This window comes from Denticeps clupeoides, chromosome 8 (assembly GCF_900700375.1).
Source record: "Denticeps clupeoides chromosome 8, fDenClu1.1, whole genome shotgun sequence".
Classification (NCBI taxonomy): Eukaryota; Metazoa; Chordata; class Actinopteri; order Clupeiformes; family Denticipitidae; genus Denticeps; species Denticeps clupeoides.
This window is the reverse complement of record NC_041714.1, coordinates 18478505-18504067: the sequence shown is the minus strand read 5'-3', so window position 1 is coordinate 18504067 and position 25563 is coordinate 18478505. Positions and strand designations below refer to the sequence as shown.

Genomic DNA, 25563 nt, shown 5'->3' with positions numbered 1-25563 from the left:
TATCGATGCAGTTTTTGCGCATTGTTCTGTACGTTGCGAGACCTTGAGAGCGGGGTTGAACGGGGCTGGTCTCATATCAGTTCAGTGGCTTTTGTTAACTTACTCGCCTACGTTATTTCAACCACCAAGAATTGATTTTTTTAATAAATTTGCCATTATGGGGAGTTGTGTGTCGAATTCTGTGGAAAAAAATTATTTAATCCATTTTGCAATAAGGTTGCAACAAAACAGAATGTGGACAAAGTGATGCGCTGTAAATACTTTCTGCATGCACTGTAGGTAGCTTGCTAGTAGCTACAACCAGTTAGCTGGAAATGCAATCCGTTGCTGTGTAAGTTATTCGTCAGTGTGTCCTGTAGTGTAGCTTCCATTTTAGTTGATTTGTCATATTCATCTGGTTGTTTATTACAGTTATGCCTCAGATGTAACATCAGGCTTGAGTGATGGATACGAAGGCCAATCAGAAAGAGCCAACAAATCAGCGGCAAGACGAACTTCGGTTAAACTGTTTCGGAGGAGGGCGCGGTCCAGACTGCGTATCACTGGGGTAAGAAATTAGTTGTGTGTGTGTGTGTGTGTGTGTGTGTGTGTGTGTGTGTGTGTGTGTGTGTGTGTGTGTGAATGAGTATGTATCGGTTCAGCATCAGCTGTGTTTCATCTGGAACTGAATGAATTTACATTCAGTGGAATGGAAACCCAAATAAACACATGAAGCAGAACATTTATTACACACAAACACACACACATTAATGCGTTCATTTTATTAACACAATCATCATGCATAAGGAAAAAAAGACAAAGCGCTTGTGTTGACACATCCTCCATTTGTCTGCAGCTGTCTGACAAGGTGGATCGTGTGGTCGAGTGTCAGCTGCAAACTCACAACGATAAGATGGTCACCTTTAAGTTTGACCTGGATGGAGACAACCCAGAAGACATAGCAGCTGTCATGGTCAGTCCTCATTTCCCATTCCTGTCTGTCTCACATTCTTCTACCTCAATAAACCACTGGGTAGTGAATCTTAATCTAAAGGAACATGGATCCCTCCCCAGTGTTCAGTAATTAGTTCAGTCAATTGTCTCGGTGCTAAATGCTGATCACAGAATTTTCCACTTCTGACATCATCAGTGATTACCAACCTGGAGTACCAATATGTTCATCAGATATAAAATAATTCTAGCAGTTTTAATTGTCATATTGTTGAAACATTTTGTACCCTTTAAATGTCATTAATTTAATTCATGATCACGTTTTTTGTTTCTGCATCTTAATTTCACACCAGCATTTTGCTAAATGTGCCAAATGAGTGTTGTCTTACAATTTCTCAACCATTGCACTCTCACTTATTAGATTTGCTATATTATGTTTTTTTTTGTTTTTTTTCACAAGGTGCGCAACGAGTTCATCCTACCATCTGAGAAAGAGGGCTTCATTCACCGCATGTGTGACATCATCAAACGGGCTGAGTCTCTCATGGGAAAAGATCAAGTAGGTCATCAGGCCACCTATGGACCAACACGACCACCTTACCTGGGTGGAACCGGAACCCTGTCAAACTCCCAGGTGAGCTCAATCCTTTTCCACCTGTAAATATTCATAATAACTCATCAATCATAACCACTGTACTCCTCTCAGATGAGCTCTGAACAGTACAGAACCACTAAAACCCTGGACGGACGGTGCAGGTTTTTTAGATTTGAACCCTAACCCTGAAATCTTGAAAAGCTGTTTACAGAGTTGCAGTTTACAGCTTTTCTGGGAGAAACATCAGGCCAGTAACCTTGTTTTAGTAGAAAATGATATATTCAGCATCAGATTGATGATTTCATATCAGCTGCAGTCCAGTCCAACCAGACAATTTAGTCTCGGAGGTAAAGGAGAACTGAAGGGTCGTTAAAGTGTCAAACTTCCAAATCCCCTCTAGGATCTCTGGTCTGAGGCCAGCTTTAAATCTCCAAAACCCCTAAATCTGTGTTACGGCTGTGTGTGTGTGTGTGTTTCTTTCTGAGCGTCTTTACGAGACTGTTAATCATGACCAAAGTACTCATCACCGCAGCAGCACAACCAAGAACATCTGCACTAAGCCGAGCGTAAATAAAGAGATCATTCAGCGTGCTCCTCTCAGCATGCCGTGCTCCTTGGGGTGTAAACCCCCCGGGCGCCATCCTGACCGACAAACACATAAAACGCACGTTTCTGACACAAGACTCATTTGCTGAGCTACCTTCACTTTGTGGGTGGATAGGGGTCATTACCTCAAACGCAGGCAGCAGCAATGACTGGCGGGTATCTAACCGTGTTTACGGTTCACTACTGTTAACTTCTAGCCATGCGAATTGTTTGCTACTAGCCGTGCTCACCATTCGCTACTACGCTACCATGTTTACAGTTCACTACCGTTTACTATTAACTGCGTTTACGGTTCACTATCCTGCACTTATACCAGTGATTGCCGTTCACTACAAGCGATGTTTACCATTCACTAAGATTCAGTAGTAACAGTATTTACCACGACTGTTCACTTCTAGCCATATACGTTGACTAATAACCAAGCTTACTGTACACGACCAACAGTTTACTACCGTTCACTGCTAACCATGTTGACTGTTTAATAAACTGTCGGACTTGTAGAGCCTGGCTGGTTAATATGTGCACTCCTCCCCTCGCCCCATCTTTACCTGCCTCAGGATGTCTGTAGTGTGTGAATGTTATCTGGTGAAGGCGGGGCTCTTTGTGGCCTCAGCATAATTGTGGGCTATTACCCTGTCACAGCACACAATATGAAATGCCTTTCAGTGTCTGGCAGGTGGAAACATGACACCGTTACAACGTTCGTGATGTACTTTCAGTGTTGGGTGTCTCCTTGTCGCCTCATGACATTGTCACCCTCCATGTTTGAGGGGTGCACCGCGGGCTGCTTTTAGGGCTAAATGTTTCATTAGCACGTTTGTTTTAGTCCACACCAGTTACCACAAAGTCCACTCCCATAATTGTTTATACGGACGATGTTTGGAGGCCGAGAATGAGAGAGGAATATTTGTTGGTTTTTCAAGTGGTTGCGGCAGGGAGTATGGCTTTCCCGTCCCCGAAAGGAATTACTGGATCCATGGATTCGCAGATTGAGAGCATATCAGCACAAGCAGTGATCCATCCACCTACCCAGATCAGAATAGTGCATCTCTCTGGCTGTCCAGGGTTTTTTTTTTTTTTTTCGTCCTCTTCACAGCATCTACACACCTACAGTACCAGTGAAAACGCTAAACCACCCACCTTAAACATTTTGGTGTTTACCATTTCCTAGAACTAAATTATATCACATGTGCCCCCGTTTTTAAGATCCATTACAAGGAGGGATTGGGAGGAGGAACAGCCCTGAGATGGAGCGAGTTAAAGCGAAACATTAGCAAATGTGCATTACAAATGATTACAAACCATTACAAATGTGCAAAAACTTTAAAGAGACACCCCCCCTGACAGTAATATTATGTCTGACCTTGAAGAGGCAAAGACTGTCTTTCTTTATTATGCTGAGCTGACTGATGTCAGATCACTCCTGGCAGGATTTAAAGCCGCCTGGACAATATCTGCAGGGAAGCCACTCAGTTAAAATATAAAGCAGTTCAGTCTCCGCCCTTTGCTTTGTAACTTGGTCACTAGTTGACATGCCTGCCTCTGGTTGCCTGGATACTTTGCTCAGTTCCCACCCCGAATGTTTCCAAGTGTCAGAGAGTTTATCTGGCAGGTTGTAGATAATGCCTCAACAGTGATCGAACAGGCAGAACCGTTTGGTGTAACTTTTCCTGTTGTATAATGGTTTGCCTATGATCATTTTAATAGACATAATTAATGTCATTCTGTTACAAGTCAGGCATGTCAAGGGTCTTTTCTTTTCAAAGGAGATGAGCCTGTTGTAAATATTTGAGGTTTAACACTTCAGTAATTTAATTCGAATGGACATTTATCGTTGGTATCTGTTTTAACTCCTGTTTTTTAACCCGTCCATGGGTCTTTTTTCCAACTTTCCCTAAAAGAAATCAGTAGAACTCTTAATAAACCTCCATGAGAACGTAGCTCGGAGCTGCATGTCCAGAAGTTGAATCCTCCTGGTGAAAGGGAGGACAGCCCTGATGTCAGCAGTACAGAAGGTTACTAGTACACATCCACAGGAAGTGTGAACGAAGAAGTCAGGGTATGTTCTTACCAAGCAGAGGGCAGGTTCTCCGTCATTGTGTCTGGGGAACAGAGCTCACATGTCAATAAATGAGTAATGAGGAGTGGAACAGTGCCGGAGACGAGACTCCCTGCGCTTCCCTGCGTGAATTGGAAGGAGCCCCTCTTGAACAGGACCTGATTGAAAACAGACCCCTCTTCTGCACTACATTGCTCCTCTCTGATTGGAGCTGCCACATCCTCTGCCCACCGTTCCTGCTGGTCTGCAGGGGGTGTGGGGTGGATAATGCGACTGGGAAGGACAATGTTGTGTGTGTATGTTTGTGTGTGTGTGTGTGTGTGTGTGGGAGTGATTGATCAACACGTGGTTATATTTATGTGCGCTTGTGTGGCTGGCTGGAGGTTACTGATTGGCCCTAGTGCTTGTTGCATTATGGGTAGGGGAGTAATTCTGTTCTCTCGGTGCAGCAGTACAGTATGAGTGGGGGGGGGGGGTTGCGTGCTCCATGCTGGCAGGAAACCAGTGCAGTTGTCACAGTTGTCACATGAGTCCCTGCTGCCTGTTGTGTGTTACTTAGGAACAAATGAAACTTTTTCATCACAGAAGATCAATTTTAAACATCTTTTCTCTCTCAACAACCATAAATAAATATAAATGTGTATGCTGTGATATCCTCACATTAACCCACTCCGGGTGCTGCTTAGCTCTGTCTTCTTTTGGTTGGAAGCACTTCGATTTTAGCTGGTCTTGCAGTGACTGTTACTATTGTCCTTTATCAGATACCTTACCAGAGAGCGAAAGTGAAGTGATTGTCATTGTGAAACACTGCAGCACAGCACACGGTGCACACATCGAAATGTGTCCTCTGCTTTTAACCATCACCCTTGGTGAGCAGTGGGCAGCCATGACAGGTGCCCGGGGAACATTGTGTGGGGACGGTACTTTGCTCAGTGGCACCTCAGGATTCCAACTGGCAGCCTTCTGATTACGGGACCGCTTCCTTACCCGCACCACAGCCTTACAATCAGTAGTTACAGTGACAGTCAGGGTTAAGTCTCTTGCTCAGGGACACAATGGTAGTAAGTGGGGTTTGAACCTGTGACTTTGTAGTCTTTGTAGTTCATAGTTAGTGTCTGACCGACTCAGAGTTCTGAGGAATGTTTTGTCCCTTTTGTCGTTTCAGCCAAATCTCCACACTCTGGGGCGAACACAGTCTGCCTCCTCTCTGCCGGGTAAGAACATCTCTGAACTGAGCTTCAAGATTTCATTAAACAATAAATATGGTTTTCCGTGAATTCTAAAAAAATTTGTGTGTGTGTGTGTTTGTGTGTGTGCAGATTTCAGCCTGCAGAACCCTGCCGCAGGTCCACGGGGTTCCACCCTCAGCGTGAACAGAGACGTGACCCCACCTGTGCGTCCCCTCCTCCGTTCACAGTCTTTCCACAACGCCCCAGGTACACCTCACCTCTCCCTCTGAATATTGTCTCTGGCAGTCTGCTTGGGCGCCAGTTAGCTACGCTGCGTCTCGGAGCTGCGTGTTTGTGTGTGTGTGTGTGTGTGTGTGTGTGTGTGTGTGTGTGTGTGTGTGTGTGTCTGTGTGTGTGTGTTACTTAGGACGGCCCCAGGAGCCTCTTGGGTAATTACCTCACCCGAAGGCTGTGTGTGTGTTTTGTGGAAGGTGAATGGCGTCAGTGTGAGAAGTGAAGGGGCCACTTCTAACCACAGTCTCTCCACCCACCATCTCCGCCCCCTTTACGTCCAGCGTCTGCCTGCCAGGGCTTTCTCAAAAACACACACACATACACACATATACAGAACATGCTGAAGGTACAGCCCACTACCCCTGGAGCCCTCCAAACATCTCTGTGTTTGGATCAAATTAAAAAGAAGACCCCCACTGTGACACACACACACACAAACACAGACCTGCAGGGGAAACTAGGTGGTCACTGGGACGTGTCTGTGTGCGTGTGTGTGTGGGGGTGGGTGAGAGAGAGAGCGTGGTGTTGCTGTAGAACATTTTGTCCCACCAAGCTTGTTGGCGTTTGGCCACTTTTATGGAGCTGAGGAGGCTGTGCTCCTGCCCCGCCTCCTAACTGGAACTGCCTGCTTTGGTCCTGCTGAGGGGGGGGGCGTGTCTGCATGTTGCTGAGCCGTGACTGGCTGAGAAAAGCGTTGTGATGAACCACTGTCCCTGCGCCCCTCCGTGTCTCAGGAGACCCAGGCCTGGTGTATGTTGATGACCTGGTATCAACTGATGAAGTGTTAGACAACAACACACACTGTGTCATGGAAACCCGCCACAGCAGAGCCCACCAGGGATTCATGTTTGGAACGCTCGTATCGGCCTGACAGACGCGGTGATAGATGAGAGTGACACCTCATGAGGACACCATGTCATCAAGGGTTCTCACAAAGCTGGAGCATTCTGTACATATCACAAACTGAATCTGGTGACCAGATTGAAACAGCCAACCAATCAACATCTGTTACAGATTACTAGTATCTGTAGGTGATCTGTATGGACGAATTGATTCAAATACATCGCTCTCAACCAACTTTGCTTTGGTCTTTTGGCATAGCTCATCAGACATTACTTTGTAAGTACTGCACGCTGACCGATTACGCCACTGGAGCCTCCCATGGGTTTTTCCAGGTTTGTGGATCTCAACTGTACAACCTTAAAACACTTAGCTTCACAGAAATGACTTATTGCATTTGTGTTGAAAACAGCGTGAAGAAACTTTTCTGCAGCGAAATGCCCTTCATAGTGTGTATATGACGTATACCTGGATAAGCGCTGTAAAAATGTTAGGCACAAGGCTGACTGAACTCAGCCCGACCTGACAAGTACAGCTTTCTTAAAGCCCGGCTTTCTTTGAAAAGCAAAGGTGAAGGGATTGTCATTGTGACACTCTGCAGCAAGGCACAAAGTGAAAAAAAATGTGTCCCCAGTATTTAACCATCACCTTAGTGAGCAGTGAGGAGCCATGAAAGGCTCTTTCAGGATTTGAACCGGCAACCTTCTGATTACGGGTCTGCTTCCTTACCCGCCTCAGTTTAATTGTATTGGGTTAACATTCTGTTTTTTTTCTCCAGGTTCTCCACATCTGTACCAGCGGCACCCGGCTTCCATGTTCCCCCAGCAGTACCATATGACCCCCTATTTGGGCAACACACATTTTCCATTTTCATACCCACTTAACTCCGGCTCCCCTAAAACCCCACCACCCCCCACCCCGGTCCACACACCACTCAGTCGAACATCCAGCTGCTCTTCTTACCCGCTATCCTCCCCTCCTTCAGCTCCGGGTTCCCCTGTCCCTTACCCAGAGCTGAACCCCCTGTCTACAGCACACACTCCTGGACTGTGGCCACCTCACAGCCAGCCCCTCTTGTCCCTGGCCAACGTGCTCTCCATGGCCATGAGCATGGCCCACACCTTCATACCCGCCCCCACACTGCCAGGGTACCCCCCACAACCTCCACTGGTAGGGTACCCCCCCGTGTATATGCCTCAGTACCCTGCACCTGTCCCTGGGGAGATGGCATACCCACCCACAGCTGGCACAGAGGGAGGATATGGGTCCATTCCAGTGGTACCTGGTCACATACCCCCCTCATCTCCTCCGGCACTTGCCCCTGCTGCAGATATGCCCACTGCACTGCCATGTCAGCAGGGTGTGTCCTATAGCCCCCCTCCTGGGGGCATCACACACACTGGCAATCCCTCAACCCAGGACCAGCTGTCTGTCACAAACCTCACAAATCCCTCATCATCATCACCACGGACAAGTCCAGTAAGCTGCAGTCTTCTCCTCAACATCTCACTCTTTAATACACCACATGCATCCTGATGTTCCATCACTTCTGTTTTCCTCAGATACCTTCGTCCAGTTCCACATCACCGTTGGCCTCACTGGTGGCAAAATCAGGCGGTAAGAAAAATAATGACTACAGATACACTACCAGTCAAAGGTTTGGACTGCCTTACTCATTTATTTGTTGAACAAAACTGAAGCCACAGATCTGTGAAATAACACACATAAGGTTATGTAATAAAGACAAAGATTAGCTGAATATGCTGAACACCTTTTTTTTTTATCATTCACTCATGTTAATTTTTTGATTATGACAAAAGTGAACAAAGCAGCCATGAAGGTAAAAAATTGATTTATTAAACATACTGCACTTTTGTCCTGATACAAATTCTTGTATTCTTCAAAATGGCTCCATTTTATTCTCCATAACCACCACAGCGTATGTGCGTCCAAACTTTTGATTGGTAGTGTGTGAATGTGTAGAAAAGCTCTGATCCCAAACGGTTCTAAGTAGTGCATAAACACGTGCTGTTTATTTCTCAGACGTACACACACACACACACACACACACAATCAGGCCTTTCTTTCTTGAATAAGGTTTTTTTATTACATATTTGGTTTATGTGAGTCTTAATGGCATTCTGAGAAAGGGGTTTGCCCACAGCCCTCGAGTGGGTTTGCATGCTCTTGGTAAGTTGTGTTGTCACCGTGCCCAGGTTGGTGTTGGAGGACATTAATGCCATTCCTTTAGCTGCTAGAAGTGTTGCATAATGAAATGTTTAGTCAAATTGGGCCTGTAGGTGTGAAGAGGGCTAAACAAACTTTAACAACATTAACCGCAATGTCGTACCTTACTTACAACACAGTGTCGAACCTACTTAATGGATACACTGAACCACAGCAGAGAAAAACTCGTAAAATGTTCTGATTTAGATATATGTTCTCAATGTTCTCATGTCATGCCTGTTGAAGTGACCAGATAGTGTATATACAGTGTACCTGGAGCTTTAGGGGTATAGTTTGTATGATTTTAATGCATGTAATGGGCCACCCTTGTGTGTCTATTGCTGATTTATTCTAAACTCCTGCCAGTTGTGTTGAAAGTACCGCCCCCTGGATATTAACAGGCACAACCTGAGTTAAATGAGTAGCATGTTTTATTTTAGATTTGATGTGAGGGATGTAAGGATTGTTTTGGGGTTTGTGATTTTTAAAAGAAAAGAAGTACTGGTGAGGTACTGCCCCCTACCTGATGGCGTATTAATTAAGATTTAAGATACAAGATAAAATGCTATAATTAAAGAGAATTACATGTCGCCTGCAGGTTTTAAGTTTTATTATGACTGATTAATATACAGAATCTCTTTTTCATGCTCCACAGAACCAAATCCAATTATGACTGTGGGACGATTCCAGGTGTCACCTAGTAAAGAGAATTTGGTAATGGCCACGCCTATTTCCATTCCAGCCACACCCTCAGGAGATATTCCTTCTCCCTCCCTCATGACCCGCACTCCTCATCCCCATCCAAAAACCCCTCCTGTGGACCAGCACCTTCCAGCCGAACTTCCACTCCACCCCCACCAACCTGCCAGCAGCAATGCAGAGCCGAATCCAGCCTTACCGCCAGCAGGGGGCGGGGTCTGGGCCCAAACCAGAGCCAGGGAGGATATTGAGGAGGTGGGCAGAGACGAGGGGGATGAGGAGGAAGACAAGGGCCAGCAGCGCAGGAGGAAGAGGGACCGTCGGCAGGAGAATGGCGCCAACCTATTGGGGACATCGGTGGACAGCGGTCTCTCGGTCACTGCCCAGTGGGAGGGAGGGGGCGGAGCCGACAGCCCCCATTACCCCACCCCTCCGCACCATCTGTGGATGAGCTACACACGCAGCTCCTCCTTCATGAGCAGTGACGAATCAGAGAGTGATGATGAGGAGATGTGGGAGGAGCTCCAGGAACTGAGGGATAAGTGAGTACAGACAATTCAACCTGTTGAAAATTAATCTTTCATGAAACATACAAAACTTACATTAAAAAAAGGCTGTATATAATGCTTTTTTTGAAACATAACTAAATCAGAATGCTCAGGTAGACAAACTAGCATAAGATCAGAATGTTCCTAATATGCAAAACATATGTGAGTACAGCTTATTTTATTTAGAATGTTTATTGTTATAAAGCTTAAATTAAAAAGGAATTTCTATTTTAACTGTAGGATGCATGTATTTTGAGGCAGAGCAAACTGTGACCAGATAATGTCATATTGTCATGCTCAAATGGGGGTTGCGCCAAGGATCGAAAAATTATTGATGTTCTTGTGTTCCTCAGGCACCTGGGTGAGGTCCAGTCCCTGCAGGCGGCTCAGAAGCAAGAGATTGAGGAGCTGTACGAGCGGATGGGGAAAGTCCCGCCCCCGGGGATTGTGTCTCCAGCCGCCATGCTGTCCAGCCGCCAGCGCCGCCTCTCTAAGGGGGGAGGATACCCCCCATCCCGCCGCAACAGCCTCCAGAGGCTTGAGATGTTGCCTCTTCCAGGTGCCGCAGAATGCATCTTCTCCACGGTCCAGCTCTCTGGTGCTGCCTGTCTTGCTTCCATGTGACCTCTTTTTCTGTGCTCCGATTGGCCCACAGGAGTCATAAGGAAGAACTCGATGAGTGGCGGCAGCAGCGGCAGCAGCAGTGGCTGCCAGGAGAGGCCAAGCAAAAGCATGACCTTTGCCCCTGACTTTGCCGTAATGGTAAGCTGCAGCTCTGTGGTTTCTCCAGGTTCTACAGCGTGTTTTTCTTCAGCTCCTCCCTATGCTGCCTTCTCCTCTCTGCAGTGAAGTTCGCTCCACCTGCTCCGCGTCCTGGACTAGAACCCACTACCTCATGCCAGCTACATTCCTGTTACGTTCTCCTGCACCGTACACATCCCAGCTGTTCCAGGGTCCTATATAGAGGAGAGAAGTGGTGGAAAGTTCTTTAAACGACCCGCTGGAACCTCCTGAGTCACTCGACCGCAGGAGCGGCCCATGCTTCCTGGTTTTTATTGACTTTTGTTCTTTCTTGCACTTTCAAAGCTTGAAAACTGTGAACTGGCTCTTCAACAGAATGCAGCGCCAGCACAAGCGTTTGACGTTGGTTTGTGATTATTTTTATTTGATATTATTTTCCTTCACTTCTGAGTGAAATATATTCTGAATCTGTATGATTGGTTCCAGTTTACATTTTGCAGTTAGAATGTAGAACTTAATGCTCATTTTAAAAGACTTTTCTTCAATTCTGTAACCAAGATCTGGAAAACTTGTATTTTATATCATTTAATTTTGCAGTGTTGGAACATATCCTAATGTAAAACTGGCCTATGGCTTCAGATACAGTATTACATACATTACAGTTATTACCTTGAGCTGGATCCTGCAACATGACATCAACGTGACATCTTTTTCAGTTTAGGTTCCAGTTTCATTTGCACATATTCTACAGGCTCTGAAATAATGCTCAGTACTGTGAACTTTCCAGGGTCTCTGATCCACACACACACAAATGAAAAAGCAGAAAGGAAAGTGAAAGAAGTGAAAAGTGAAAGAAGCTGTGAGACGCGGTGAAGAAACGCTGAAACTGAGCTGCCAGACGTTTTTCCGAATTTTCTCATTTTCATTTATTGTACAGAAATATCCTTCTATGTTTGAGTTTTTATATTGGCTTTCACTTTGACAGCATGTTGTAACTCTGCAAGGATCCACACACACTCACACAGTTCAGCTAATGTACAGTGGTATAAATGAAATATCCAAAGATGTCTAACTGTGAAATCTGATTGGTTCTTCAGACTCACACTAAGATCTGCACATTAGAGCAGGATGGTGATTGGGAACATGAATGTCTGCTCTGCTTCGGAAAGTTGTTGTGCCTTATTACATTTTGTAACTTTGGGTGACAAATGTATCCATGTTATACTTGTAAAAAATAAATAATGAATATTTTACACGTTGCATCTTTATTCACATTCGCAGCAAGTGTATGGCAACTGGAAATCTGGACGCTGGGCTGCAGCAGTATTATTCAGACTATCATGCAGGGCAGTAGTCATGTCACACAAGTTATCAGGGTTCATAGCAGATTGTGAAATTTTGTGAGCTTTTGAACTAAGAGATTATGCCGGGCTTCCAATAAATTGAACATTACAGTAGTTGATTTTTGACATCATAAATTCATTTTCTGCATCATTTGCAGTAAGACTCCATTTCCACCTTTGAAGGAGAATTACAAGTATTGGGGCAGCGATGACCTAGTGGGTAAGGAAGCGGACCTGTAATCGGAAGTTTGCAGGTTCAAATCCCAAACAGTCAAGTCCCCTTGATCAAGGTACCGTCCCCACACACTGCTCCCCGGGTGCCTGTCATGGCTGCCCACTGCTCACCAAGGGTGATGGGTTAAAAGCAGAGGGCACATTTCACTGTGTGCACAACTAATCACTTATATAACTAAAATATACAGTTCTCATTTTTAGATAATGGAAGCTAACAGTGAATTGGGACTGGTAAATAACATCTCACTGCTATTTATTATTACCCAGTTGGTGCAACATGATTCACGATGAACATAAACAGAGAGGAGTTGATTCTTTCATCGATCAAGTGAAAAACTCGGGTTTTGATGTGATCTGTCCAACCTTTAATGACGAGACTGAAGCGTCTGTAATAATTCCCTAGATAACATCTACAAAATTCCCTGGTCATCTTCAATCACCATCATCATCATCCTCACTCCTGATAATGGCTGTGTTCCCTGTACAGAATCTCTTCTGTACGACTATTCATTATTTTAGACCCAAACAGCCAGTCCTCCACCTACATGATAATGACATTTATTTAGACACTTCTCTTTTTCTTTCAATGAGCAAAAACTAGAATCTGCTCTTTTTTTATTTACATTTAAATAAAATGTAAATACAACCATTTAATTCATGTTAATTAAATAAAAATGCACTCTAAAATTATCTTGTATAATAAGGGCATCTGCCAAATGCTTTAATGTAAATGAACTGGACTCTGTATGGGTGTTATCGTCTCTGCTGTGGTTTGCTGGGTAGTAGCACTTAGAAGAGGTTTGAAATTGAGATTAACTCTTTAATATCAGTGGTGGAGAGAAGAAGCCTCATCAAGATGGATTAAATTGGATTTAACATGGCTCTAATGGTATTAGCAGATGAACCAAATGAGGGATTACAATGGTGGACCTCTAAAAGCACTTATGTAGGTCACTCTGGATAAGAGCATCTGCCAAATGAAATCTGCAAATTTCTATTCAATCATCTGAAGTTTCACAGACACTGATACATTTTTTTATTGATTGATGTAAACTATGAATGCTATCATCTCTCTCACCGATCAGACCTACGTGATGGTGTCACTTTCATGATTCTGTGCTGCTTTGTGAATCTCAGTGTGTTGAGAAGAATTCTTATTTTTATTCTCATCTTTTATTAGCAGCCACCTTAGCTGTACAGAAACAAACCCACATACAGGCACTACTGTGAATAAAATATTTCCATTTTTTATTAATACTAGAAGCATTACTGATTTTAGCTTGTTTACCCACATGAAGCGGAGCAGCGAGCAGAGAAGAAGCACCATTGTCATCACTACTTCTGTTAGCAGCAGCTCCTGGTCCAGTGGGAGAGGTGATGGAGCCCAGAGTGAGAGTGACATCACTGATTTATGCATATTCCACAAATACATGAGTTCAGTGCAGCCATAAGAGAACAGATTAAACCTGCTCTCTGCGACCTGTGGGTCCAGCTCTTCAGATTGGCATCACGACATCAGGAGCTGAACAGCTCACTCTTCTACTGAGACATTTCATGGAACGCTAGGATTAAAACTAGGGCTGCAACTAATTATTATTTTAATAATTGATTAATCAGTCTTTTTTTTATTAATTGTACAATTGGATAAACAATTAAAAACAAGAAAAGCATTCATTTCCAACCCTTTATTCAAAAACAGAACTAAAATCTTTAGAAATTGCACATACATGTTGCTCCTTGAGCTGTTATAATAATAAAATTAAAATGGACTAACACAAAAAACACACACGTATGCTTTACATCTGCCACATTTTTTAAATAAAGTGCCACCTGAGCTGCCAGAACTAATAATAATTTATAAAAAAATAAAGAACAATACAAATCAGAAAATTTAACAGGATTTAACAGCATTGCATTGCATGTTCACATGCTCCTGGCTCAGGCTTGCTCTTTTCTGAGGCGAAGTTGTCTGCTGCAGATAACCGCCACTCAGATGGTGTTGATGTGGCAGGGAAGCAGAGGTAAGAAGTGAAACACTGCAGCACAGCACATGGTGGCACAACAAAATGTGTTCTCTGCATTTAACCATCACCCTTGGTGAGCAGGCACAAAAGATGCAGGTTTATACGTAAAGCCACGAATTAAAGTGCAGGTGAGTTATGGACCGATTGAAGACCTTATCTCCACTCTTTTTTTTTGTTGCTCCACCCTGTCTATGAGGCGCCAAACTCTGCAGGCATCAGTGCTCGAGAGAGGCAGAGTTTGTTCACTGCGCTCAATTTAAGTTTCTTTTTTCCTCCTTGTCGCACGACACAATCGATTATGAAATTCTTTGCTCTTTTAGTAGTTTTTTTTATCAATTTAATCGATTCGTTGTTGCAGCTCTAATTAAAACTGTGAAGATGTCAGAAAAGATTGGTTTACACAGATGGGAATTATTTGGCTTTTATTAAAAAAAATAAATCACTTGCAGCACGAATCATTAAATAGTTTGACATGACAACAGAACCTCCTGCAGCCCCAGACATCCCACGCACAGGAGCAGCAGCGCCCCCTGCCGCCTCATCTCGGCCCCGTCCCGGATCCCCGCGCCCGCGCCAGGCGCGCCTCCTCGTCCGCCTCCTCCAACACCTTCTCCTGCGACACCGAGAAGAACGTGTACGTGTCTGGGCGGGGCGTGGCTTAAGGAAAAAGACGTAGTGACGTAATGGCGTCGTCTTTAAAACTCTTCCATACAGTTTATTTAAAACATCGCGTTTCTAAATTAATAATTGCTGCTCTTGGTAAACGCTGTCAAAATGGATACGAAAATCTAATATTCATTGCCCTGCAGGTTCTCGCAGCAAGTAATTTCAATAATTCGTACAAGGAAACACCAGGGATTTGACGGGTAACGTAGAGTATGAGATTTATAAAATAAAAAGCATTTAAATTGACACTACTAACCTGTACTTAAAAGTTTTCTGTAAAGCTGACAAAGGTCAAACAGTCTGTATTTATGCATTTATGTTCAGTTCTTCTTAGTCGGACTTGGACATGTATTTTAAACAATTGAGATTAATCGGCATAGAAAGAACATTTTTATTTTACATGTTCACCTACAAGAAGCTACGCCTGTCTTCTACTGGGGAGGAACATGGAGAACCTGGAGAAGCTCTGAAGGATACAGATTCCAGCCACCAGTGCCCCGATGGCGAGGCCGGTGGCGATGTTCCTGCCGCGGAGTTTATCCGCCTTCTTCTTCCACTGCTCCACTTCCACGCGGCGGATGAACTGCAGCTGTTCTCGGGTCAGGTTCTCCTTGGCCGGGTCAATGCGCGTCGCGTACTCGTGGCCCGGGTCGCCTTTGCCTCCGCCGTCGGCCATGTTGACGCCGGCTGTGACGTGTTGCGCCGCGCTGCTCCGCTGTACGGAGCGCAGAGCGGGACAAATGTGTTCTCCGTCTCGCGTTTTGCGTGTGCATAACGGCTGGGAAAATGATAGAATACTATAATAATAATAATAATAATAATAAAAAAAACAATAACATATACATACAACAACGGTCCAAAATAAACGACAAGTTCAGACGTTTTGTTTCATTTGGTGACTCTTACATCCGTAAAGTAACGAGTTTGAGCTGATGCCTGTCAGGTGCGCATCTATAATTAACGACGCTTATCGGTGCGAATTATTCCCTCGTTTTGAATTCAGATGTCAGAAGTCGACTTGTAGGCTTTAAATTGCTTTTTATTTCCGTGATGGAGACGAGGTTTCCTAAAAACCTCCGCTTTGGTGAGGTCGCGTTTGAGTTCCTGTCTGAGTTCCTGCACGACCTCAACGCGCAGAACAAGCAGCGGGTGGAGGAAGAATCCAGGCGCGGAGGAGAGTTCCAGCACGCCAAGGTGGTGGGTAGGTGCTCAGGACCATCATCGCCATCCTTCTTCTTTAAATAGACCATGGAAATGTTTTGTTCATTTCGTGTGAATTTTTTGTATTTCTGCCAGAATTCATCTTCCACGCGTGTGAAGAACTGCAGCTTGATCCAGCAGTTGGGTATCATGCGGCTGAGATCCTGGAAAGGTACAGGATAGTTCTGTGTATGCCTTATTATCATCATTACTGTCCATTTTGATTGATCTACTGTGGTTTTGTGCTCCAGGTTTATGGGAAAGCACTTGGACAACATGTTCTGCAGTCTGAACGCGCAAGGAGGGAATAAAGGAAACTCTGAGGAAGAGGCCATTGTTCGGAACCTTGCCGAGAAGTTCTCCTTGATGGTCTTCTCCTGTGTCCAGATTGCAAGCAAGCTGACGTTACACTGCAACGTGAGGCGTTTCCTCACACTGGTATTCGTTGCGTAGGTGAATGTTTCTGAAATCTCTTGACTTCTTCACTAGATTGTGGACAACAACGCAGCAATGAGGTTCCTCCACTCTCTGGGCCACACGTGCACCAGCCAGACACTTGTGGACTTGGAGATGTTGATCCTGAAGACCCTGGACTTCAGACTGAGCCTGTCAAGCCCTCTTACCTATGTTGAGACTCTTCTCGAGGTTCTAGGTTTGCTCCACGTCTCTCAGCCTTTAAAAAAGGTTTAGAAGTTGTCTTGGTGTTTGGGCGTGTGTGTGTGTTAATGTGACTCTCTTGTATTTCTGTAGGACACAACGACTCCTCTGTTCCTGTAGCTCAGCTGCATGAACTGAGCTGCTCCGTCCTGTTATTCATCCATTTGCAAAGGACGTCCATCTACCAGTGTCTCCTTCAAACTGTTACTGGGTGCAGCAATCTGGCAGAGGAACACAGGTTGAAGTTTTTGATGTTAAATCAGTGTCCATATAGTAATTAAAAACCTGGAAAAGTCCATTTGAAAAGAGATTTTTCCAGGCCTTGAAAAGTTTTGGAATACGAAATAAACATATAAAGTTCTGGAAAAGTCATTTACACTACTCACAATAAGTTAGGGATATTGTTATTTACATGAGTGCTTTTTTCTATTTGCTCTGAATTTTAATGAAATATGTAAAAGTTCCCTTTGATACACACCAAGTTCACGAGCAACATCTGACTACCTGCCACCGTCCCGAAGGCGCACCATGGCTAGATGATGCAGCTCATTGAGTGACGTTGTGTGTTCTTGGCTGTTTGAATGATGAACTTGTAATGACTTACTGACAATTCCAGCTTTTTTTACCCACAGAATGTTGAAATTGATGCCACATTTAGAAATGTTGACTCTTGGTTATATAATATATAAGGCACATATGTACACAATGAGACCATTGCATGAAAAACACAAAATTAGGTGTTTCCGTCACCCCAATACAATTACCTCCCTATCCCCAAAATGTCTGATGTGAAACAAACACACATAACATCAACTAAGTCTCTCACAATATCCCTGACTTATTGCGAGTAGTGTATAATTGACACATGACTGTATAACAAAGTACATAGTTCCCAGCTTACAACAACAACATTTAAAACTACTGCAGGTCTATAGTATCCTTTTTCACAATTGAACAGAAATTTCAGAGAACATATGGCTTACATTAATTTTATGACATTTATCCAGAGCGCATTACAATCAGAAGTTACAGGGACAGTCCCCCTGGAGACATTCAGGGTTAAGTGTCTTGCACAATGGTAGTAAGTGGGTCTTCTGGTTCATAGGCAAGTGTGTTACCCACAATGCTACTACCACCCTAGAGTTGGATTATGGAGCATTATTTTTCTGATTTTTATTGTATTGGGTTTTGTTTTTGTGTTAACAGGGATAGGTTTGTATCTGTGACCAAGGACTGCATGCTTTTGGGTGTTGGAGTCATTGCTGTTGCAGCCTTTATCCTAAACTTTCCTACCTGGGAGCAGGTAGGCATTTATTACAGAACGTTTCCTGAGAATGGATGTCCCCCACCCGCCAACCCCCACCCCCAAATATGACCTTTACTGTTTTAGGTGGTGCAGGAACTGGGTTTGATCACCGGGATCTCGGGGCAGAGCATTATGGAGTTTGCGTTTGTGACGCTGATCCATGTGACCAGCCATTCTACCAGCAGAACTCTTCTACCAGCAGTACTCTTCTCTTAATGTCTGGTTTTTTTTTTATATGGGCCCAGTGTAAATAAACACATTTCATTATTTTTACATTCACAGGATTTTCTATAAGTACTATATTGTGAATACTGCTTACTAGTTATATAATGTAGTTAGCTAGTAAATGCATTTTTTTTTTGTGTTTCTGTAAATAAATATAAAATGTACTACCCCACAACAGTGGAAAAATTGATGCTGTTCATACATGTCTTCTTATAATCTTCTTCCCGACTTTTGTTCATGGTTTTTGCGGTATTCATCAAGGTTCAGACACAAAGCGTCGATCCTTGCACAAACACACAAGAACGCAGAGCCGGAACTATCCAAATAAAATCCCTCCAGGTTTACAATCGCTCACACACACACAATGGTGCTAAATCTAGCGTTCCGGGGGTGGTTCTATCTTCACACCAGAGTGGAATGGATCCATGGGTGAATCCCACCTCCTTGGCTGGGAACGTGTGCTGAAACGCCGTCACGTCCACGTGGTTGCCACGGCAACGTGGTCTTATTGCAAGTCGCCGGGGAATTCCTTTTTCCACGGCTCGCTGGCCAAATAAGCAAGTCAGCTCTTTGGGGGGGGGGCTGCTTTCAGCGTCTCCTTAGCAACTGGTTGCCATGCTGTCTGTTGCTATGTTGAGGCTGTGCGGCAGTGAGGTTAAGGTGTCACAGATGCATTGTGGATGCATTTTCTCCAGGAGCTGAGTTTAAAGAGTGTGGAGATGAATAATCTTCTGGTGATTTCCTGACGTTCGATACAAAAATGTTAGGTTTCAACCTCAAGGGCACAAAAATGACCCTTGTACCAAATGGAGTGGCAAAGATAATGACTTTAATGTCTGCGGTTTGTTCTGAGGTTCTTCAGCACATTGGCAGGATTAAAAAAAAATTCATGTTCTGTCCCAGCCTCTGTCCATTGATGCAAAGCCATACCTTTCATGCAACATAGCATGGATTCGTCCACGAATGGCCTTGACTGTTTAGGGTCTTTAAGTGTTGTCTGGTATATTATATTTTTCTATAATTTCTATCAGTTTCTGCTAATTTCTGCAACCCCGGAAGTCTACACGTCACCTGCGGGGAATGAACTGTAATAAAAGAACATGAGAAGATCTTCAGGGACAGGACAGATGGGTCAAATGAATAATGCAGACACGAATCTGAGGGAAGCAAACACTGCACTAGATCTGACTGCTGATGCAGCCCTGTTTACACGGTTTCAGACTCTGCTATAACTCAAAAGAATGGTGAAAGTGGCTGCATGCATTGGAGTGTGTATTTTATTTTAAATAATTTAATATGTTTTCATACATATATATTTCATATATGTATTTAAATCTTCTCGCATTGAGCGACACGTGAAATGAACAACAGTTACACGGCGTCAGGATGGATGACATTCTGATTGACGTCGACCTTAACCTCCCGCCCGGAGCCCCGCCCCCACATGAATAATTCATGACGTCACCGGCGGGCAGCGCCGCGGACAGACAGACAGACAGGCGGGAGGGAGGGACGGAGGCTCGTGCGCGTGGCGAGTTTCGGCTTGTCGTCACGCCGGATTTACGCGCTGCTTTCGCGGACCATGGTGGCCCAAGGCGCGACGCGACGATGAAAACGTCACCCGTCCGACCGGAGCAGCGCGAGGAGCCGCCGAAGCCGCGCGGCGACGGGTAGGAACCGGGCGGCGGGAAGCCGCTGGCTTTATATTCTCCATTCGGTCCCGTTGCATTCATCACTGGTTAATGACTGGTTCACTGTGTTACGAGGCTCCGGGTACAGTAGTTACCCCGTAATAAAACGTGCATGATAGTGCTGGTTTTGTAGCATGAATCACATCTATAGTATACTTTATATTGAACACTGATAATTTATTCATATTAAATGAATAAAATAATAAATCAATAAAAAAGGTTACAAATGTGATAAATAACAGCCTTTGTCAATTTTCTTCATCAGCTTCCATAGTATTGATTATTACACGGTCATTATTATCCACTGTAATATCTACTGTTGATTATGTAGTTCCGCTTTTCACACTCTTTTACCCAAGGATGTCAACACCGGGTCGCAGGTCACTTATAAAAGTCAAGCCTTTGGTTGAGAACGGCGCAAGAATGAGGATTGCCTGCATGTGGGCCTAATTCTTCGCATGGTTCATGTGGAAACCACTGTTTGATATAGCATCCATGCTTATGTAGACAGTACCAGGCTGGCGTGTTCTGGGTGCATTGCATTGTGGGAGGTGAAGCAGGAAGTTGTTATTTCCAGCATGTTGATGAAAGGGCAGGAGCTGCATTGCTTTCAGGCGCGCCGTCTGCGGCGGGTACGTTGCCAGAACGGTGACAGCTGAGGAATAGAGAGCCGGCTGTAGACTGTTCAGACTATTCAGTGTGTGCCTGTGTGTGTTTATATATGTGAACTGAATGTATAGCTTTCTTTTGATCTGACTGCTGAAATTTGCCGTTCACGGTGATTGTGTTAAAACATAAAATGCTGTTCAAATTTGCATGTGTATTTGCATAGTAAAATCATTTCACGTGGCTGTAACTCTGACACGCCCGTCTTCTGCAGCAGGGGCGAGTTGTGTAGTGCTGTTGTGGACTGTTCAGTCAGCAGCTGCTTGGTGTCTGGTGTTGAGTTGTGTGTCGGTCAGAGAAATTAGATGTCTCCTTTTATAGTACAGACCAGTCGAACCTTTTATATAAAGTAGGTTATTAATATGCACATACGTCCATTTAATGTTTGGGATGGAGTCAGAGTGTAAAATTTACCCCATTCTCATTTTATACATTTTGGGGATCATCACTGGGAATTTGTGTGTGTGGTGGTCCTTAATAATGCTGCAGTCACATCGTCCCAGAGTGGCGGGGAACCTGCCACTCGCCCTGCTGCAGCTGTAGGAATGGGCAGTGGTGGTCTGGCGGACTCACAGGTTCAAATCCTGAACCGCCGAGGTTCACTGCATATCGTACCGTGTATGACTATGTATGTGACAAATAAAATTTGAATTTGATTTGAATTTGATGAAGTTTCCATCGCCACACGCTGCTCCCCGGGCGCCTGTCATGGCTGCCCACTGCTCACCAAGGGTGATGGTTAAATGCAGGGGACACATTTTGTTGTGTCACCGTGTGCTGTGCTGCAGTGTGTCACAATGATAAAAACCATCACTCTCATAAAACGCTGCAGCATCTGTGGCGGTGAGTTGGAGCTGGTTAGAATGCCCGTACGTAGGCTAAAGAAATCCATGGAAACATCCAGTGAACCCGAGCAAATGGGCCCTGCCACGGCATTACAGGCGAGTGACGGCGCTGGCGGCGCTCAGGGCCTCGCTGCATCTTTAACTAACTGGTTACCCAGTGTAGCCACTGGTTACACCACTTTAAACCGCAACAGCACTCATGTGATAGAGCAGGCAGCTTTTTCTGAAAGGTTAAATGTCACAGAATGTAACGTTGGTGCGGAGATTGGTTTTTCCCATGGTGCACCCTGCTCTGTCTCTGTGCCAGGAGCCTACAGGTTGTTCCAGGATTAAACATACATAGTCTTCGCCGTGGAGCCGCGTTTGATTGGTCCGTTCTGGGCAGCTGCAGAAACATGTTGAGGAGGCTTCGCCCTCTATTTCCATGTAAACAGCCACTGGAAGCAAATAAAACTGATTCCTATATTCAGGTTCCAGTGCTGCTTTGATCCTGCATTCGGCTTAATAATTTATACATATGGCGTAAACCAGCATTATTAGTGACTCCCTCGATTTTTTGTACAGATTCACAATTCACAACAGATTCATGTTCACAACATGATTTTCCTGCAAAATGAGTTGCAGGACGGTTCTCTACGTGATACAAGGGACGTTTTTGATAACACAAGTTACTTTATCCCCATAAATAGTGGTCAGAACTTATGTAGTACTTGAGTATGTAGTACTTGAGACTTACTACTGGGTACTTCAATTAAAAGCTATGACAAAAGCCATACAAGCAGTTTGAAAACCTGCCATGTGAAAACTTGTCTCACTTGTTAAAGCAAATACAATTCTGTGAACTCTACGAGCATTCATACAAAACTATTGCACCAAATATTTCATGTATAATGGGTGTCAAAACTGTGCAACATGTCAATAAAGTTAATGCAATACCAATATAAGCAACTAAAATGACCAAGATGGTGTGAAGCACAGGACTGTGGTCTGTTGTATGACTATTTTAATTAAGCCTGATGCGCTGTTCAATATAATATATGGTGGTAACATATGGGGGCAGTGGTGGCCTAGCTGTTAAGGAAACGGCCCCCGTAATCAGAAGGTTGCCGGTGGCTGCCCACTGCTCACCAAGGCTGATGGTAAAAAGCAGAGGACACATTTCGTTTTGTCACCGTGTGCTATGCTGCAGTGTATCATAATGACAATCACTTCACTTTCATTTTCATGGAATGGACTTTGAATGATAATAAATTGTTTTGAATTTAATTGAAATTAGTTATTATCTGAAAGTGCAATTCTCAACAAGAAATAAAATTTGAGATGCCAGTCTCAGCTCAGAGACCCTTGTAGGATTTGAACGTGAGATGAAGCCGCATCCCTTTTTTGACCTGAAAGACCCAACAAAACCCCAGCAAGGGTCTTTGTTTCACTATGTAATAGAACAGTAAGTAGAAGCTATAGAATAGAAGCTTATATCCAGTTTATTACCCGGTGCTGCAGTTGCCGCGTCATGTCAGTCGGCCATTAGAAGAGCCTTGGCATTCAGTATGGATTTCGATCATGTCGTGCTGTTCATGCGCTGCTTTTGGAGTCGGTTGACGCTGCTTCTGTTTGCTTACAGACGTGAACGTTCATCATATGTTAGCTAGGCTGCAGAAGGTTCGGTTCCTGCTGCAGAGCGGCTCTGGTGTCAGTATTGAACTCTTCTCTGCCTGATACAGGGGTGGGATTGCTGGGTCAGAATCATTCTGAGGCTGCTGGTGGTTGCTGGAGTTATCAGCTGTGACCCGGTTTGGTAGACACCAGATTTCTGCTGCGAGAGTTTAGAATCATTGTTGAGGTCTAGAGCCATCACCGCGCCCACTACCAACTGGAGGTGCGAACCTTTGTTTGGCAGGTTGTGAGGGTGGAGGTGGATGTTATGTGTAGTTTAAGAAGATCAAAAATAAAATAGATCCAAAAATAAAATAGATCCAACAAGAGGCGTGGTCAGAAGAAAATCATTAAGATTTTGATTCATTTGATTCTTCAACATTACTTTACATTATGTCTTCATATACGAGAGTTAAGGCCAAGCGTTTTTGTGGTGTCAGGTGAGTGCGGACTGAACTCTGACTGTTTTTCTGCTCATTGGTGCAAATCGAAGCGTCCAGATGGGAGTTCAGCAGCATCAAATAAATGCTGCATGCAACATTTTCTTACTGTTAATTTCTGCTGAAATCCCGGCGAACGTTACGAACAAGCTGTGGCGTGAAGCAAACACAAGTGAAACAAAATCGCAGCAAAAATGCATATGGCTTTAAGAGGGCGTGCATCTCCAACATCCCCCTGCCCCTGCCCCTACTTCCAACTAGGACTGCAGCTAACAATTCTTTTGCTATTTACTACTAAAACGATTAAATGATGTGATTTTCATTGTGATACACAGCAGCACAGTGAAACGTGCCACTGAGGTGTCACTGAGCAAAGCACCGTCCCCACACACTGCTCCCCGGGCGCCTGTCATGGCTGCCCACTGCTCACTCAGGGTTAAATGCAGAGGACAAATTTCACTGTGTGCACCGTGTGCTGTGCTGCTGTGTATCACATGTGACAATCACTTCACTTTACTTTAAGTACCAGCTTTTAGCACACGGTTATTTAATGGTGTAGAGAAGTGCATGATTTGGAGGCTTTATTTGTGGGCTTCTGCCCAGTCGCAGCACGCATCTGCTTGAAAATTGTTGTGCAGGTAGCAAGAATTAGAGCCGTAAAATCTTGACTCAAGCCCAACCCGTCTATCATTTTAGTCGGGTCGGGTCAAGCTTGGACGGTAAATGATCGGTCGCCTCGAACACGAACATCTGCTCTGTAGTACTTGTCGGGCTCGGGCTGGGTCGGGCCTAACTTTTCAGGCCTGATTACAGCTCTGGTGCGAATAGTTCTATAAAACGAGCCATTTATGTTTGGTGAAATACACTTGTATATGTCATGATTATAACAACGGAGTGGTTTAGGGGCCGACGTCTACACCAGAGGGCACAGTGCACAAAGGAGTTCAAAATATGTTTTGTGACAATTATCGACAGTCAAATTGATAGCCGGAGTAAAATGTAATAAAATGTGGTGTGGGGAGAACAACTGACAACATTTTCACACAGAAAAGTACAAATCTAAAACATCAACTGCGTTTGAGCAGGATCACTACACTGATCCGAGTTGAGCTTACAGAACAGGGTTTCCAGTAAATACGTTTAATGAACTCATTTCATAGGTTTTATCATGATTTATTCAGCTCCATCTCCGGTCTATGTTGATGTAGAGAACAGTAGACTACGCCTCCTCATCAAATCATGGAGAAGAATCTCTTCAGAACCCAGCATCACTGTACTGAGTGTCAGGCTTCTGTGGCCCTGTGGTCGTTCTTCATCTCCTCTTCACTTTCTTCATCTTTTCCTTTTCGATCTGAGGACAGAACAGAGTCTAGTTTGTAAATATCTGTGTAGCTGGAAGGTGTGTGTTTGTATGTGTGTGTGTGGACCTCTGCTTCCCCAGAGCATGAGAGCAACTCCTCCCAGCAGCAGCATCACCACCAGTATGACACGGATGATGGTGTAGGCAGGTAGGAGGGTGGAGGGTGGAGGTGGATGTTGAGCAGGTTGGAAGGTGGAGGTTGGGTGGATTTTCTTTACCTTTTCTGCATCACTGTCTTGATTTGGGCTGAAATAAGTAGAGCGATCTTCATCCTTCTTCTTACCTTCAGCCAAAAATTAATTCCACATTTTTTAATGTATGTGAAGCATAAGGAGATCCTAACAAAGTGTAGATCCTTCAACTCATCAAGAGGTATGGTCAGAAAAAATCATGAAGAGTGAAAGTAGAAACATGAATAATCATATGAAGTGTTGAGATTCATGGAGAGAAAATGTTACCTTTCTGTACAAAGAGCTGAAAATATCTATATGAGTCGGCACCAATCCAGCATGTGTAGAGTCCGGCATCCTCAACCTTCAGATCTGA

At 44.3% G+C, this 25563-nt stretch overlaps 4 protein-coding genes across 11 annotated transcripts in view; 3 read left to right on the top strand and 1 right to left on the bottom strand.

The window, feature by feature from the left end:
- wnk4a (WNK lysine deficient protein kinase 4a) overlaps window positions 1-11960 on the top strand; it is a 28337-nt gene extending 16377 nt beyond the window's left edge. For 3 of the 4 annotated variants that reach the window (XM_028988615.1, XM_028988618.1, XM_028988617.1), the window contains 10 exons: window positions 412-547; window positions 836-952; window positions 1391-1564; window positions 5356-5404; window positions 5510-5626; window positions 7272-7972; window positions 8056-8110; window positions 9375-9960; window positions 10320-10525; window positions 10622-11960. In XM_028988615.1, coding sequence (XP_028844448.1) covers window positions 412-547; window positions 836-952; window positions 1391-1564; window positions 5356-5404; window positions 5510-5626; window positions 7272-7972; window positions 8056-8110; window positions 9375-9960; window positions 10320-10525; window positions 10622-10815 — 2335 coding nt within the window. In that variant the 3' untranslated portion in view covers window positions 10816-11960. The remainder of the gene's footprint in view (window positions 1-411; window positions 548-835; window positions 953-1390; window positions 1565-5355; window positions 5405-5509; window positions 5627-7271; window positions 7973-8055; window positions 8111-9374; window positions 9961-10319; window positions 10526-10621) is intronic. The other variant, XM_028988616.1, reaches the window with a different exon arrangement.
- Window positions 11961-14713: 2753 nt separating this feature from the next.
- Window positions 14714-15680, bottom strand: coa3a (cytochrome C oxidase assembly factor 3a). The gene is made up of 2 exons (XM_028989570.1): window positions 15452-15680; window positions 14714-14950 (listed from the first exon to the last, which is right to left on the bottom strand). The coding sequence occupies exons 1-2, from the start codon at window positions 15648-15650 to the stop codon at window positions 14847-14849; spliced, it is 303 nt and encodes a 100-aa protein (XP_028845403.1). The 5' UTR covers window positions 15651-15680; the 3' UTR covers window positions 14714-14846.
- On the top strand, window positions 14875-18373 carry cntd1 (cyclin N-terminal domain containing 1). Of its 2 annotated transcripts, XM_028989569.1 has the most exons (8): window positions 14875-15174; window positions 15390-16175; window positions 16271-16346; window positions 16426-16591; window positions 16664-16826; window positions 16925-17069; window positions 18038-18134; window positions 18222-18373. In XM_028989569.1, exons 2-8 carry the CDS (start codon window positions 16025-16027, stop codon window positions 18351-18353), a joined length of 930 nt encoding a protein of 309 aa, XP_028845402.1. In that variant the 5' UTR covers window positions 14875-15174; window positions 15390-16024; the 3' UTR covers window positions 18354-18373. The 2 variants fall into 2 exon arrangements, with proteins under 2 accessions (XP_028845402.1, XP_028845399.1); XM_028989566.1 differs by having other exon boundaries at window positions 14875-16175.
- Window positions 18374-19871: 1498 nt separating this feature from the next.
- Window positions 19872-25563, top strand: part of tanc2b (tetratricopeptide repeat, ankyrin repeat and coiled-coil containing 2b) — a 63061-nt gene continuing 57369 nt past the window's right edge. For all 4 annotated transcript variants that reach the window (XM_028988203.1, XM_028988202.1, XM_028988200.1 and 1 more), the window contains exon 1: window positions 19872-20032. The gene's annotated coding sequence lies outside the window, so the exon portion shown is untranslated. The remainder of the gene's footprint in view (window positions 20033-25563) is intronic.

What these genes read in the sequence shown, in the direction of transcription:
- coa3a (XM_028989570.1), bottom strand. Translation starts at nt 15,650, where the DNA reads ATGGCCGACGGCGGAGGCAAAGGCGACCCGGGCCACGAGTACGCGACG. An exon ending in GGCACTGGTGGCTGGAATCT is followed by an intron (nt 14,951 to 15,451) that starts GTATCCTTCAGA and finishes CGCCCCGCCCAG; the next exon opens with ACACGTACACGTTCTTCTCG.
- cntd1 (XM_028989569.1), top strand. Translation starts at nt 16,025, where the DNA reads ATGGAGACGAGGTTTCCTAAAAACCTCCGCTTTGGTGAGGTCGCGTTT. An exon ending in CCAGCACGCCAAGGTGGTGG is followed by an intron (nt 16,176 to 16,270) that starts GTAGGTGCTCAG and finishes TATTTCTGCCAG; the next exon opens with AATTCATCTTCCACGCGTGT. An exon ending in ACTTTCCTACCTGGGAGCAG is followed by an intron (nt 18,135 to 18,221) that starts GTAGGCATTTAT and finishes TTACTGTTTTAG; the next exon opens with GTGGTGCAGGAACTGGGTTT.